This window comes from Kryptolebias marmoratus, linkage group LG2 (genome assembly GCF_001649575.2).
Source record: "Kryptolebias marmoratus isolate JLee-2015 linkage group LG2, ASM164957v2, whole genome shotgun sequence".
Taxonomy (NCBI): domain Eukaryota; kingdom Metazoa; phylum Chordata; class Actinopteri; order Cyprinodontiformes; family Rivulidae; genus Kryptolebias; species Kryptolebias marmoratus.
In genome coordinates, this window is record NC_051431.1 from 7,529,107 (window position 1) to 7,542,433 (window position 13,327).

General features: G+C 44.9%; 3 protein-coding genes across 4 annotated transcripts in view; 1 reads left to right on the forward strand and 2 right to left on the reverse strand.

Moving 5' to 3' along the window:
- Positions 1–345: 345 nt before the first annotated feature.
- On the reverse strand, positions 346–3,089 carry glod4 (glyoxalase domain containing 4). Its single transcript, XM_017435282.3, has 9 exons — positions 2,856–3,089; positions 2,654–2,703; positions 2,436–2,556; positions 2,210–2,354; positions 1,539–1,675; positions 1,280–1,366; positions 1,088–1,201; positions 922–1,008; positions 346–826 (listed from the first exon to the last, which is right to left on the reverse strand). The coding sequence occupies exons 1-9, from the start codon at positions 2,943–2,945 to the stop codon at positions 761–763; spliced, it is 897 nt and encodes a 298-aa protein (XP_017290771.1). The 5' UTR covers positions 2,946–3,089; the 3' UTR covers positions 346–760.
- Positions 3,090–3,335: 246 nt separating this feature from the next.
- On the forward strand, positions 3,336–6,543 carry mrm3a (mitochondrial rRNA methyltransferase 3a). Its single transcript, XM_017435278.3, has 4 exons — positions 3,336–3,820; positions 4,148–4,392; positions 4,799–4,960; positions 5,054–6,543. Exons 1-4 carry the CDS (start codon positions 3,483–3,485, stop codon positions 5,617–5,619), a joined length of 1,311 nt encoding a protein of 436 aa, XP_017290767.1. The 5' UTR covers positions 3,336–3,482; the 3' UTR covers positions 5,620–6,543.
- The window catches only part of nxn (nucleoredoxin), a 67,251-nt gene continuing 59,684 nt past the window's right edge, over positions 5,761–13,327 (reverse strand). For both annotated transcript variants that reach the window (XM_017435280.3, XM_037980218.1), the window contains 3 exons: positions 12,824–13,003; positions 12,214–12,338; positions 5,761–7,091 (listed from right to left, as the gene is read on the reverse strand). In XM_017435280.3, coding sequence (XP_017290769.1) covers positions 6,909–7,091; positions 12,214–12,338; positions 12,824–13,003 — 488 coding nt within the window. In that variant the 3' untranslated portion in view covers positions 5,761–6,908. The remainder of the gene's footprint in view (positions 7,092–12,213; positions 12,339–12,823; positions 13,004–13,327) is intronic.

The window sequence follows — 13,327 nt, forward strand, 5'->3', positions numbered from 1 at the left end:
AGTATATTGTATTTTTGAAATGCTTTGTCATAATTCCTCTGTCAGCGGGTTATGTTTATGTTTTTGGTTGTGTCTGTCCATCTGTTAGCAAAATCACCTAAAATAATGAGCAGGTTTTGATGAAATTTTCAGGAAATCTTGGGAGTTTTCACAAACAACAAGTGATTAAATAACTGATTTGGTTAACAATCCAGTTCCTATAACTTTTTATAGAAAGTTTGGTGGAAGTTTGCGCTCTGAGTGCTTCTAGTTTTGAGACATCTTATATTTTTCAAAGATTATGTCATAATTTTCAGATATTACCTTGAGATGTTACATGATGTCACATGTGGTCATGAAAATGCATCCATTAGGAAACTGTTTCTTTAATAGTTTTACATTGGAGTCGTGTTTTCAGATACACACTGATGAAATGTGTTATAAAGTTTTTATTTTGCTTGTGTGGCCCCATTTATTCAAATAAAGTTGATTTTAGGAAAGTACAACAAACAGTAGCTGTCTGACACACAGAAACAGCAGATATTATGTATATTATTACGTCAGATGTTATGTTTACAAGTTGGTGGAAGCACAGCAGAGATCTTCTGGTCCTGGAGAAATCATTAGTGATTTAAAGAAACAGGCTGCATTAAATTAAATTAAATTAAATTTTCTACATTATTTTCTAACTGACGAGATCATCATTTTGTGGGAAAACACTGATCAGATCCAGCAAGTGGTTCGTACGTATCAACACATCATCCAGGGATGATAACGCATCTCACGCAGCAGCTTTCTGTCTGTTATGTTTGGCAAACCATTCGTCGCTTTTATCTTCAGCCATGGCCTAAATAAAAAGAACCCAAACATAAAGAAGGCAGTGAATAATCAGCACATGCTGGATATTTTACACAGAAGGTGAAACGTTGAAGACGCGCCAACCTGATCAAGCAGCTCGTCTCCTTTCGGATCCACGGCGGAAAGCTGCCTGAACGCCTCGTCTCCCACAAAACAAATCTCATGACCGTCCTAAAAATAAACAAAACTTTAATATTATTGCCATGGCAAGTGATTTCACACGACTGAAGCATTATTTTAACACACTTACTGGGTCAGCTAAAATAACTACTTCTACTGTGGCTTTTCCAGGAGTGTCCAGGCTGACTAATGGAGTGAGAATTTGCTGATTTTCCTTTTTCATCGAGGCTTCAATAACAGGCAGCTGTGAAAGCGTAAAAAGTAAAAGTTAGGCACAAAACGATGCCTCTTCAAGAGACGTATCCAAGGAACAATGTTTTACTTGTTCTCGTGGACATGAAAATGCAATTCTCCCGAATGCAGTTCCACGATCGACTGCTCCGCTGACATTCCGGAGCTCCAGTTTACACTACGAAAAACGACAACATGTTCGACAAAACACATCATTAGTCGTTCGTGTGAAAGGTGAAACACGACTTAAACTTTCAGAGTAACTTTTCTTATGTTGCCTTGGCTTCTTGTAGCTCAATCTAAAACAAAATAAGAATAAAAAAAATCAATCATTCGTTTCGGCGACTCACTTGAGAGTCAGCGAATCCCAACAACGCCGTCTTATTTTTCTCACTTTGGTCCAAAACTGTCATTCCTAGGAGCGAAGCCCAGTAATGAGTCGATCTGTGGAGGTCCGACACGCCGAGGGAAACCTTCTGCACGGGGTCTGGAAACAGATCGGCCGCTGTTACAGATTAACCACGAACGAAAAGAAAAATACAGAGTAGAACGCTAACCCTGTGACCGAACCGGACGTATTTACGTTTCCCCTGCTCATTATGAAACGTGACATTCATGACAGTTCCCATCAATAATAGTCAAAAGTCCAAAATGAGGCGGTCTGTCGGTTTGATTAGGTGGCAATAAAATCAATAACTCAATAAACTGAAGCTTTAAGTCATTTATATTTGCTATTTTTAGTGATCTATTAAGAGATCGATAGAATAAAATACATAGAGAGGTTTTCTCCAAGGAGGTCAATACTAATACTACAACCATGTCAACACTACAGACATTATAGTAACAGTAGTAATAATTGTGTAAAATCATTGCTGTGTGTAATATTATCAGTAGTATCCAAATATCTGTACATGACAAGCCAGATCAGGATGCGTTATTTTTTCAAGCTGGACTTTTAGGACTCTGGATGAACTACAATAAGTGTTTTTTTTTTTTTTAAAGGGAAAGGGAAGACGTTCACCGTGAGGAGGCTGGTCTTTGTCCACGATGTAGAAAGGATATCCTCCGGGAGCGTGGGTCAGGTACAGAGCTTCCTCCACCTGTTCCAGAGGCCACCCGAGTCGTTTGGCGTTGCTTACGGCTTGGCTGGACTGTAGTGTGAGACCCTGGCAGGAAAACACAAATGTGTGTTTACTTTGACTGCACCTCGGGGCCTTTACAAAATGTGCATCCTAAGTCTCACCCACCAAGAAGTCATTGCCAAGCTGATATTCTCCAACGTCATAATTGTATGTCAGCTCAGCAACAAAATGGTCATCCTCTGGACCGAAGCCAACCATTGTCTTGCTCCATTTCCCATCATATGGGCTGAAGGGGTAAACAGAGGTAAACATGGGTAAACAGAGGCTCTGTGTTTTTACACAATAAGTAAGTTCAGCTGAGTTAGTGTGAATTATCTGCATACCCATTGCAAGTTGCTTTACAACCTTCCTCAAACTCCTCATGCCGTAAGACCTGAATGCAATGAGGGGAAAGTAGAAAATAAATGCGGTTTTACATTCAGAGTGATTTTTTTAAAGAAGTAAATGTTGTGCAACCCTGAAGGCGTGGCGACAATCAAAACTTCAGAAGACACACTTAATTTAAATGCAGTTCGGACAGAATACCTTCATGCCCAGGACATCTCGGTAAAACGTGGCAGTTTTGGCCCGGTCACCAACTTTGAAAACAAAATGCAACGCTCTTCTCAAAGCCATCTTTTTTTCTATCGATCTCCGTGTGGAGCGCGATTAGGCTTCCTGGATGATCGATTTTTCCGTCTTCGACTGCTAATAGGTAAATACCAACGGCTAAAATAAAAACAAACTACCCACGCAGATACTTAAAATTACACTTCAACTACTATTACTAATACAGTATTACTTTAATTAGGAAAAGCGAAATAATTTATCCATAACTAACTTTAAATAAACGTTGTTCGACGCCATTAACAAATTTCCACCCCCCTATGGTGAGATTAATGGTATCGCCCGTTGAAATATCACGAGATTACAACAGAACGCTTAACGGATTTTTTGTAGCTTCAGCTTCAGCAAATATAAAACCTGTTATCGTAAGTTAGATATAATTAGCATTTAACATTTATTTCTGGCAATTACGTTATCAATATGAAAATTACTTAAATTTGTTATAAAAAACAAACTTACTTGTAAGTGCAGCTAACAAACAGTTGGTGGCAGTAAAGAGTTTAGCTGGATTTACAGCAACTTTAACGGACAAGAGAAGAAGGCAAAATGGCTGCCTTCATGAGAGGCGTGAGCCGTCTCGTCTCCGCAGAGCGAAGCGTGTTTGTAACAAACAGGAGCGGTGTTGTCATCGAATCGAAGCGGTACGTGCGCGGACTGAGGAGGAAGCCGGTGAAGGTGTTGTTTCCCGAGAACCAGGCGGGTAAAGTGGTGAAGCCGCCGCCGCAGCCTGGCGTCAAAGCCGCGGCTAAACCGACGGAGCGTTGGGAGAAAAGTGACCCCGTTAAGACGAGGAGCCAAGGAGAGAGTCCCCAAGTTAATGTTGTAAAGGATCAACTCGATGGACTGCGCTTTGAGAGGGCTTTACCTGGAGATAAAAGATTATCGTGAGTAAATAAGTGATGTAGATGATCTAAATAGTCGCCCAGACTAGATATTTATACAGATTTCTATGTGTAAGATTATTAAATGCTTTTGTAAAACCATAACTATGATCAAATAATGAACTCAAGTTTAGTCTTCATATTGTGTATTTTAAACTATATAGTAATGGGAATCATCTTATTCAGTTTAGTTAATTTTTGTCAGCTAAATGACTCAACTCAAGCCTAAAGATGAATATGAATCAATGTGTTTGTCAGTAACGTATGATCATAAAAATATAGTCGATGGTGTAGATGTTCACGCAGTTTCTTCCTTGTCCCCACGTGCAGGAGGTTGGTCAGCGTCGCTCGGTCCAGAGCTGTTCGGGAGCACCAGGGTAAAATCCTTCTGGAGGGTCGGCGTTTGATCTGTGATGCCCTGCAGGCTGGCGCCAGCCCACAGACTGTGTTCTTCAGCACCGTGGATCGGCTTCGAGAGCTGCCTGTGGACAAGCTGAGAAGAGCCACGCTCATCAAAGTCAAATTCGAGGACATCAGGATGTGGTCTGACCTCGTCGCCCCACAAGGAGTGATCGGTAAGGAAGGCGCTGAAGCACGAGTTCTTCTTCTATTTCTTTCAGCTGTTTTCCTCCAACATCTAACTCTGTCCTCACTCCAGCTACCGCCATGTCCTCTCTAACTGCATCCATACGTCTCCTCTTTGTCTCCAACATCCTTCTACCAATATACCCACTGTCCCTCCTCTGCACGTGTCCAAACCGTCTCAGTCTCTAACTTTATCTCCCAGTCCTTCAACCTGTGCTGGACCTCATTCCTAATCCTGTCCATCCTCGTCACTCCCAAGGAGACACCTCAACATCTTCAGCTCTGCCACTTCCTGTTCTGTCTCCTGTCTTTTTGTCTCCAAACCAAACAACACAGCTGCTCTCGCCACTATTCTGACGTTTTTTTTTTTTTAAACTTAATTTCTTCTCCCCGCAGCCATATTTTCTCGCCCGGACCCGGCCCGTATGAACTACTCACAAACAGGCCAGTCGGTGCCGTTGTCCCTGATATGCGACAACATCCGGGACCCGGGTAATCTCGGAACCATGCTGCGATCGGCTGCTGCGGCTGGCTGCAGTAAAGTCCTCCTCACCAAAGGTGTGCTCATTTCTATCATTTTAAAAACCTCAACATGTCAACTCCGCCTGAGCTGTGCAGTTTTCCTAAAACGCTCGTTTATTTCCCCAACAGGTTGCGTTGACATTTGGGAGCCTAAAGTTCTTCGGGCAGCCATGGGGGCACATTTCCGTCTTCCCGTCTATCCCAGCCTGACCTGGGAGGATGTTGAAGATCATCTCCCTAAAGCGGCGATCGTCCACGTAGCCGATAGTGGCGCCAGCTTAATCACAGAAACTGAGGAAAACTTGCCTCGCAAACCAGGAGACTATGGCTGGGTCAGCTCGAGGCCGAATCGGAAAAACACGCTGCACGAGGAATATGATACCGACTCGGACTCTGACGATGAGGGGATTTCGCCCCCCAGGGTGGAAACCAAGCTGTACCACGAGAGCTGGGCTCGGACGGCCGCGGCTCTCGTCATCGGCGGCGAGACGCACGGTCTGAGCCATGAGGCGGTCCGGTTAGCCGGGAGCACCGACGGTCACAGGCTCTTCATCCCCGTCATTCCCGATGTGGACAGTTTGAACTCGGCCATGGCGGCCAGCGTCCTTCTGTTTGAGGGCAGGAGGCAGCTGCTGGAGCTGCTGCGGACGTCCGGGAAGAAACGGCACCCCGACGCCGAGAGGCAGCGTTCATGAGGGGCTTCTCTGGACCGCTGTCATGGACTCAGAACTCTGTGCTGCAGTAAAATCTCAACGTTAAGACTGATTTCTAAAGCTTATTTGTCATGTTTGCTTTCGTTTTTCTTTTTTTCCAGCACTTAGACAAGCCGTAACAGATTTAACCAGCAAAGCATTGTCTTTATTAAATGTTAGATAAGAAAGAGAAGCAAATTTCTTCACTTTTATGAAGCTGACATTAAGAAGTTGCTTGCCTCTTTGTCTAAAAATACCTTAGAGCAATTTTAAGTAGTTTAACTGACTTTCTGTAGGTTTAACAATGAGTTTTAAGTTAACTGGTTAATAATAGAGGCTTTAAAAACGCTATAAAATGTCACACATGAGGTAGAATAAACAGCCTGTTTGTTTCCACGAAAGCTACGGAGTAACTGGTTACTATAGCAACTAAAAGAGGAAATAGGTTGTGGGTTATAAACGATCACATAGAAGCTAAAGAGGTTCCGTTCCACCTTCGGGTTTGCACATTTCCAAACTCTCGTCTTCCTTTCTGAGCCCGAAGACTCGACAGGAACGAAACTGTGCGCTCGCCAGTGAGTTTTTTAACGTGCGCTGAGCGTGACCAAAGTGGCAGAATATAAAGATTTATGCATTCGTTCGTTTCTTTTCCTTTTTTATTATTATTATTATTAGGGGACCTTCACAGAAAATCCTCTAAACGACTGAGATGAGAACCGTCGCTGACAGCCGGCTCACGCAACCAGACATGGGTGGGAAAAAAAACCATCAGTCACTGATTTATTACAAGGAAAAAAAACAATAATAATAAAAAAAAAAGGTGCGCTACCTACTGAGTGCACCTGCCGTTTCTGCTTAAATAGGGTTTACGGGCTGATGCACGACACGTGAACAACAACAACTGCGTTTAATTATTTCCTAACGTCGTTCAGAAACCAAAAGTCACACCGATTCTGCAAGCGAAGCGTTAACAAGTAGGTCCACTGGGTCATTTTTTGCCTTCCTCTACGTTTCAGAAATGCTATTGTGCTATTGTGTAAAAATATAAAAAAAGGAAAAAAAAATCTTCACATATATTACTGTATGGATTATAGTCAATGCAAGGCACAACAGGAGAAACGGAGAGGACTCGGTGAAAGGAGGAACGTGTCTAAAAACAAACAAAAAAAAAAGTTAAAAGCAAAAAAAAAAGATTTTTCTAAGAGTCAGGAGGGGAGGTGAGAGGCTGGTGAAGTGTGTGTGAGGGGCGTGTGTGTGTGTGTGAACAGGAGTCCCATCCCTCCTCCTCCTCCTCAGATGGGCTCCGGTTTGAGCTTCTCGGCCAGGAAGTCGCCGACGAACTGCTCCACTACGGCCGGCGTGATCTCCTCCACGTCGCGGACGTACTTCGCTCGCGCCGACATGTCCAGGATGGTGAGCAGGGGGGCGGCCTCCGGGAGGTTGGTGTAGTCCCGCAGCGAGTCCGACATGTCGTCCTGCAGCCAAGACACGAACACACGGGCCTTTATTTGAGACACCAGCACCTGGAACAGCTTCGGGAAAGGCTCACGACTGACATTTAGGTGACCTATTAATATCAAAAATAGTTAGTTTTTGGACTCTTGTGACAGTTTCTTACTGAACAACACATTGTTTGAGCAAAATAGAGGGGATATCTGCAAAAACATGAAAAAATAAAGGATAAATGACAGAACTCAAACAAATTAACTATTTTAGGGTTTTTTTAACTGGCTACATTTAATTATTTTAACTTGACCAAAACAAAAATCAGCATTTATGATTGGAAACAATCAATCCTTTACAGCAGGGGAGTCCAATCCTGGTCCTCGAGGGTCACCATCCTCCATGTTTTCCTTGTTTCTCTGCTCCATAAGAACATTTCATGTTATTTCTTTTTATTTCAGCACTATTTTGTTGCTTAAACTCATCTGTTTATCTCAGGATTTCTATAAACACTGTGAATACCTTTTAAAATGTTACAACTTCTGTTTCTGTACCATTCTCCTGTTTCTCTTTTTTACTAGGGTCTCGTATGGCCTGGCAGCCAAAATTGCAAAAATAAAATATTAGACATCTCCTGAGATTTAGCCGAGGGTCCAAGTTTTATTTATTTTACTTTTCTCCTGTCCAACAAAGTCCGGATCACGACTGCGGCCACAGAAACACGAGTGAATCCCCACAAAGCAGGAAGCGGCGGCTTTCAAACAAAGGAGAAATCCGGGGTTCATCGTTCAGCTGGGAGAACATCTGGCATCCCTGCCTCCACAGACAGCCTTTCTTTTAGTTTCACTCGGAAACTTCAATGGGGTTTTTATGTGCTGTGCTCTGAAAGCTCACACTGCAACACTTTATTGTTCCCATCCGTATCAGGAGGAAACGTCCACACGTCCGGGACAGAAAACGTCTCTCTGAACGGGCTTCGGGCGTCTCGTTGGAGTCCGACGTTTCTTCAACGAAGAATACGGAGCAGTTTCATGTGGAAAAGATTAGGTTGCAAATCCTGAAGTTACGAGCGAAGACCAGGGGGTGGCGCTGCGACAAAGAGCCGGCCCTCTGACAGGAGGCGCAGTGAAGTTACTGATTTATGAGCCATTTTGAGTTTAGTGAGAACAAAGTCAACTATAAAGTGAGTTTGAATGTATCTCCTCCTCCTCCTCCTCCTCCTCCTCCTCCTCTCTCTGAGGCTATCAGAAAATCCACAGCTATTCTTGCTAAACCGATCAAATCGAAACCACACGAGCAGCCGGGAGACGTGGTGCGGGCCCCGTTTTTATTGGGCTGCAAATCACCGAACGTGGACCACTTAATGCTCACAGATGTAAGCCCCCCCCCCGAAGAACAACACCGCCGCTGAAGAAATATGGCCTCATCCTCACGCTTTTCAGGCTCTCTTGCAGCTACACGAAGCGTAGATTACAGATCATCTGGACAAGGGGAGGAAAGAAACCACAAAAGAGAGAGAGATTTCCTCAGTCTGCCTCCGTGGCCTTAAGCAGCCTCTCCGGTGTGAGGTGTAATCGCCACACCGCGGCTCGCCTCCATCAGAAGTCGTGCGTCTCTGCTTTTGTGCGGCTTCCTCGCTCGTGCAAACGGCCTCTCGCGAGGTGTGGCCTTCGACCTCCCCCCCTCCTCTGCTCTTCTCAACAAAAAAGACAAAAGGCCTCTCCTGCCGCTGTGATAAGGCTCGGCATGTGTTCACCGTGTCGGGATTACTCTGATTGCCGTGGCGTTTCTCACACGACGACCATCTGATCAAACCTCGAACCGTCGGGGACACGTCTCGGAGCGGCCGCGTTCCGTCAGGATTTTAGTTTATTATTCTTATTTGTCTTCATGTTTTCTGTTCAGGTGTCTTTGTTTTTGTTCTTCGTGTCATTTTCGTGCAGTTACTATTCCCTCTTTTGCCTTCCTGCCATGCCCATCTACACCTGCCTCGAGTCCGGATAACTGCCTCACCTGTGCCCACGTTCCAGTCGCCTCCTGTTTAAAAACCGGGTCATCTCCTCCACACTCCGCTGGATCATTGCTCTCGGTTTCCTGTTGTCGTGTTTTTGCTGCACGCCTTGTTGTTTTATGTTTAAACGTAGTTTCTTATTTTGCTGCCACGTCAGCCCTTTTTTGTTTTTGTTTATTTAATTTTAATAAATTGCTCTGCGTTCTGGGCTCGCCTCCTTCTTCACGGTCCCTGACATGTTCGAAACATCTGCTGACATGGTTGACTCCAACGCAGCTGCTACCAGAGCAAGTCTGAGCTCAGTTTCTGTAAAGCTGAACTCATTATAAACATTTTTTGGGGGGGTTTGCTGATTAGCTGTGGCGGCCACACTGAATCAGGTCGACTCTAAAAGTTAATCAGTTGTAGAAAAAGTATCTATATGCCTTCATGTTGAAACCACAATTTTAGTCGAGTTTAACTGGGATTTTTTGAGACAGATCGACACAAAGTGGAGGAAAAATGACAGAAATAAAACTTTTAAAAAGTGTGGTGTGCATTTGTATTCAGCCCCTTTACTCTGATCCCCCGAACTAAAATCCAGTCGTCTTCAGAAGGCACAGAATTAGCAAATAGTCCATATCTGTGTGTATTTTAATTTAATCTCAGTATAAATCCAGGCGTTCTGTGAGGTCGGGGGACAGAAGTGTGGAGAAGTTTAAAGCAGGTTTGGATCGTGAAACATCTCATGGAGCTCTGTTCGATCCATCGTCTAGAAAAAGGAAACGGCTCATCTGCAAACCTACAAAAACACGGACGTCCACCTAAACTGAGAGGCCGGAGGAGGAGAAGCAGCCGTGAAGCCCCGGGGTGACTCTGGAGGAGCTGCTGAGATCCAAGGCTCAGGTGGGACACTCTGTCCACAGCTGTCCACAAACCTGGTCTTCATGGAAGAGCAGCAAGAAGAACTCCTGTTGAGGAAGAAGCTGCTCTGAAACTAACGCTGCACATCACCCTGAACGCACCATCCCCACTGGCTGTTTCTGATTGTGACTGACAGAAAGCTCTACGAACACACACACACACACTCCAGCAGCGAGCCCTGTGACTACCAGGACAAACCCCGGGCCACGGTGGAGGAGTTTCATCTGGAAATCAAAACCTGCAGAGTTTATCGCCGGCCGAGCCACGAGTCAGGAAATGATATCCGTAAAAACATTCGGCTCCGAGCGTGTGTCAGACCCAGAGCACCGGAGAAACGCCAAACAGGTCAGCGATCTCCGAACGCCATCACGACGGCTCCTCTTCCGGTCGTAGAACCCGAGCGTTCCCCCACCCCCCCTGTTCCGCGCACGTGCGTTGGTGACATTTTAAGGCCGACACTGGAGCGCGGCGGGCAGCGTGACGGCGAGCGCATGTGCAATCCCCCCTGCGGGCGAAACTCGAGCCCGCCTTTTCAGCGAGTGACACAAGAAACCGTCTGTGGGGACGCCACAGAGAGAGAGCCGGGAGGACGGGAAGCCAAACAGGAGGAGAGATCACCAACCTGCTGCGCTTCATAGTTTATTAAAAGGTTGAGACACAACGTGAAGCTCGACGGTTCAGGAGGAAGTAGTCTGACGGGAGACAAAGAGATGGCTGCTTATCTGCTCATCATGAGTTTTAGATCCAACCGTTCAAAATCAGGTCCTTTAATCCGAATAAACGCTGGATATCAGGTGGAATCTGAAGAGGATTAAAAACTAGATGCTTAGATAATTAGTGAGCCGCTTCCAGGAAAAAACAAAAATGAACAAAAAACAAGAAAAAGATCTATTGAGAAACAGCTGGAACAACAATCCAGACACTTTTAATCTCCAAAACATTTTAACATTTCAACTACTTAGATAAATGCTCAGTATAAAGAAAAACTAACAAATTTTTCAAATTCTTATAAATGTAAACCTTTCTGAACTTTCTGTCAGGCAGAAATATCACAAAACCAGTTCTGTTTTACTGTTAATACTTCCAGTACAACACAGGTAATATCTAATTCAGCAGCACATTATTCCCCCGTGTGATCTTTAAACGAGGAAAAGGGCAAAAGGTTCATTGAAGGTGTCCCTTCTTTTAGTTAGTTTAGTTAATAATAATAATTAAAAAAAGATTTAAAATGAAGACTGAATGGAGGGAAATGGAAGCAAAACCTTTAAGTGACAGTAGTCATGAGCAAAATACATTTTTTTCTAAAATGGAAACAGAAACTGTATTTAAGGGATAAGACTTATTTTCTGAGTAAATGTAAGATTGGAGCTGATGGTTACATCTGTTTCACTGCATGTGATCTATGCTGGCAAGAAGAGTCACAATGAGGCACATTTTAATTAAGAGTTTTTGTTATTTTTAATTTCTCCGTCTCTAAAGCTTTAAAACGAGACGCAGTTTGTTGAAATTCGTCAATTTATCACCTGACAACAAGCTAAAGCGGGCAGGTTTGAAAACTCTATTTTTCTTGGTCTGACGTGATCCCGTCGGGGATTTTTGGCTGTTTATCTAAAAAGGGAAAAATCCCCAAAGCTTCACAATGACAACAAACTTTATACGAAGGGATTTCCTGGCGCTACAGAAGCAGGCAGAGACCCCCCCCAAAAAAGGTCAAATTAAAAGGATTGTTTCTGAAGACGTACCTGTTGGAAAACCAAGATTTAAAAGGTACATTTAGTTACCGGGATGGTGTCTTTATGTGACTCATTTTTACACAATTATTATCTCAATTATGGCAACAATCTTTGATTTGATCACATGTGAGGCATGGGTACCAAAGAATTGTGTTATCCTTAAAAAAAAAAAAAAGGCACTTGAAATTTCTTAAGGACATTTTAAAAGTTAAAATGCTAACTGGTTATAACACGATGCTCAGTGAAGTTGGAAAAGTCTCTCTGTGAGCAGATTTATCTAATTTTCCTTCAATTGTTTAGATCATTGGTTCCCAAACCTGGTCCTGAAGAACCCCTGCCCTGCATGTTTTAGTGTCTCCTCGGTTCCAAACACCTGATTTAAATAATTTGGGAGCGGAGGACGTCATACAGTCCTCTGAATCACGCAGGGCAGGGGTACCGGAGGACCAGGTTCAGACGTCTCGTTTCCACGTCAGGAAACGCCCCCCCCCGAGCTCGCCGCCTCACCTCTCCGGCCACGAAGAACAGCAGCGGCGTCTCCTCCTCCTTGGCTTTGTACTTGGCCATGAGCTTCTCCGCTATCGGCTGAATCAACTCCTTGGCCGGCTCCAGTTCACCTTCCTCCTCGGCATCTGAGTAAATCAGGAGGAAAAAGAAAAAAAGAAAAGGAGAGAGAACACAGAGCGGGGCTTAAAGTATGAAAAGGAACACCTGTGAGAGGACTGAAAGGGAATGAAGAAATGCACAGATGAGTGAAAAGCAGAGGCACGGATGAGCGGCGAGACGAAAACACAGATGGTCTCCGTCTCCTTCTGCGGTTTTTGTTTCGCCTAAAGAGACACCAGAGGGCTCCCGCATTTTGAAGCTCCACACCTTGCATCCTCCCTTTTCTTTTCCATGTTTTATATTGCTATAAAATCTGTCCAGTCTACTAAGAAATCCACGCCTTGCACATTAGCACACGGCTCAAAGGTTAAACACTCGAAAAGCAGCCTTTTCCTCACATTGTGCTTTTGAAAAATCTCCCCACTCAGTCTGACATTCAGGATCCTCCGCGGCGTAAATGCCACGCCATGCTGCCGGGAGCCCCACGCGGCGGCGGCGGACACGCACTCACCCACGAACAGCACGAGGCAGGGCCCCTCGTGGAGCTGCACGGCGTTGGACTCGTTCAGCTCCAGCACGGGCCGCGGGTGCCAGGGGAAGAGGCGGCACTCTGGGTCGTTCAGCACCTCCACGCGGCCCTGGCGCGTGATCACGTGACCCTCCGAGTCCAACAGGATCAGCGTGGGAATACCTGGGGACGAAAGGGAAAGTGACGCCAGAGGAAAGCAAAACAGAGGAGGGGGTCGGGGGTCGGTTCGGGTCATTTCCGTCAATTATCCTCTTCGTGGTGCAGACGTTTCCCCTCTCCCGCTGAGATTTTATTCGCTCTGTGGACATTCCCCCCCCCCTTCAGATCTGTCTGCTTCAACTTGAATCCTTCATTTATTTATTTACAGGAACACTGTGTTCACGTTTCCTGTAACCACCATCCTTGTGATCGAGCCCCCCCTCCCCCAGTTTCATTAACAGCCTTATTGAAAGCAGACTCCACGAGGCTGCGATCCGGGGGGGGGGG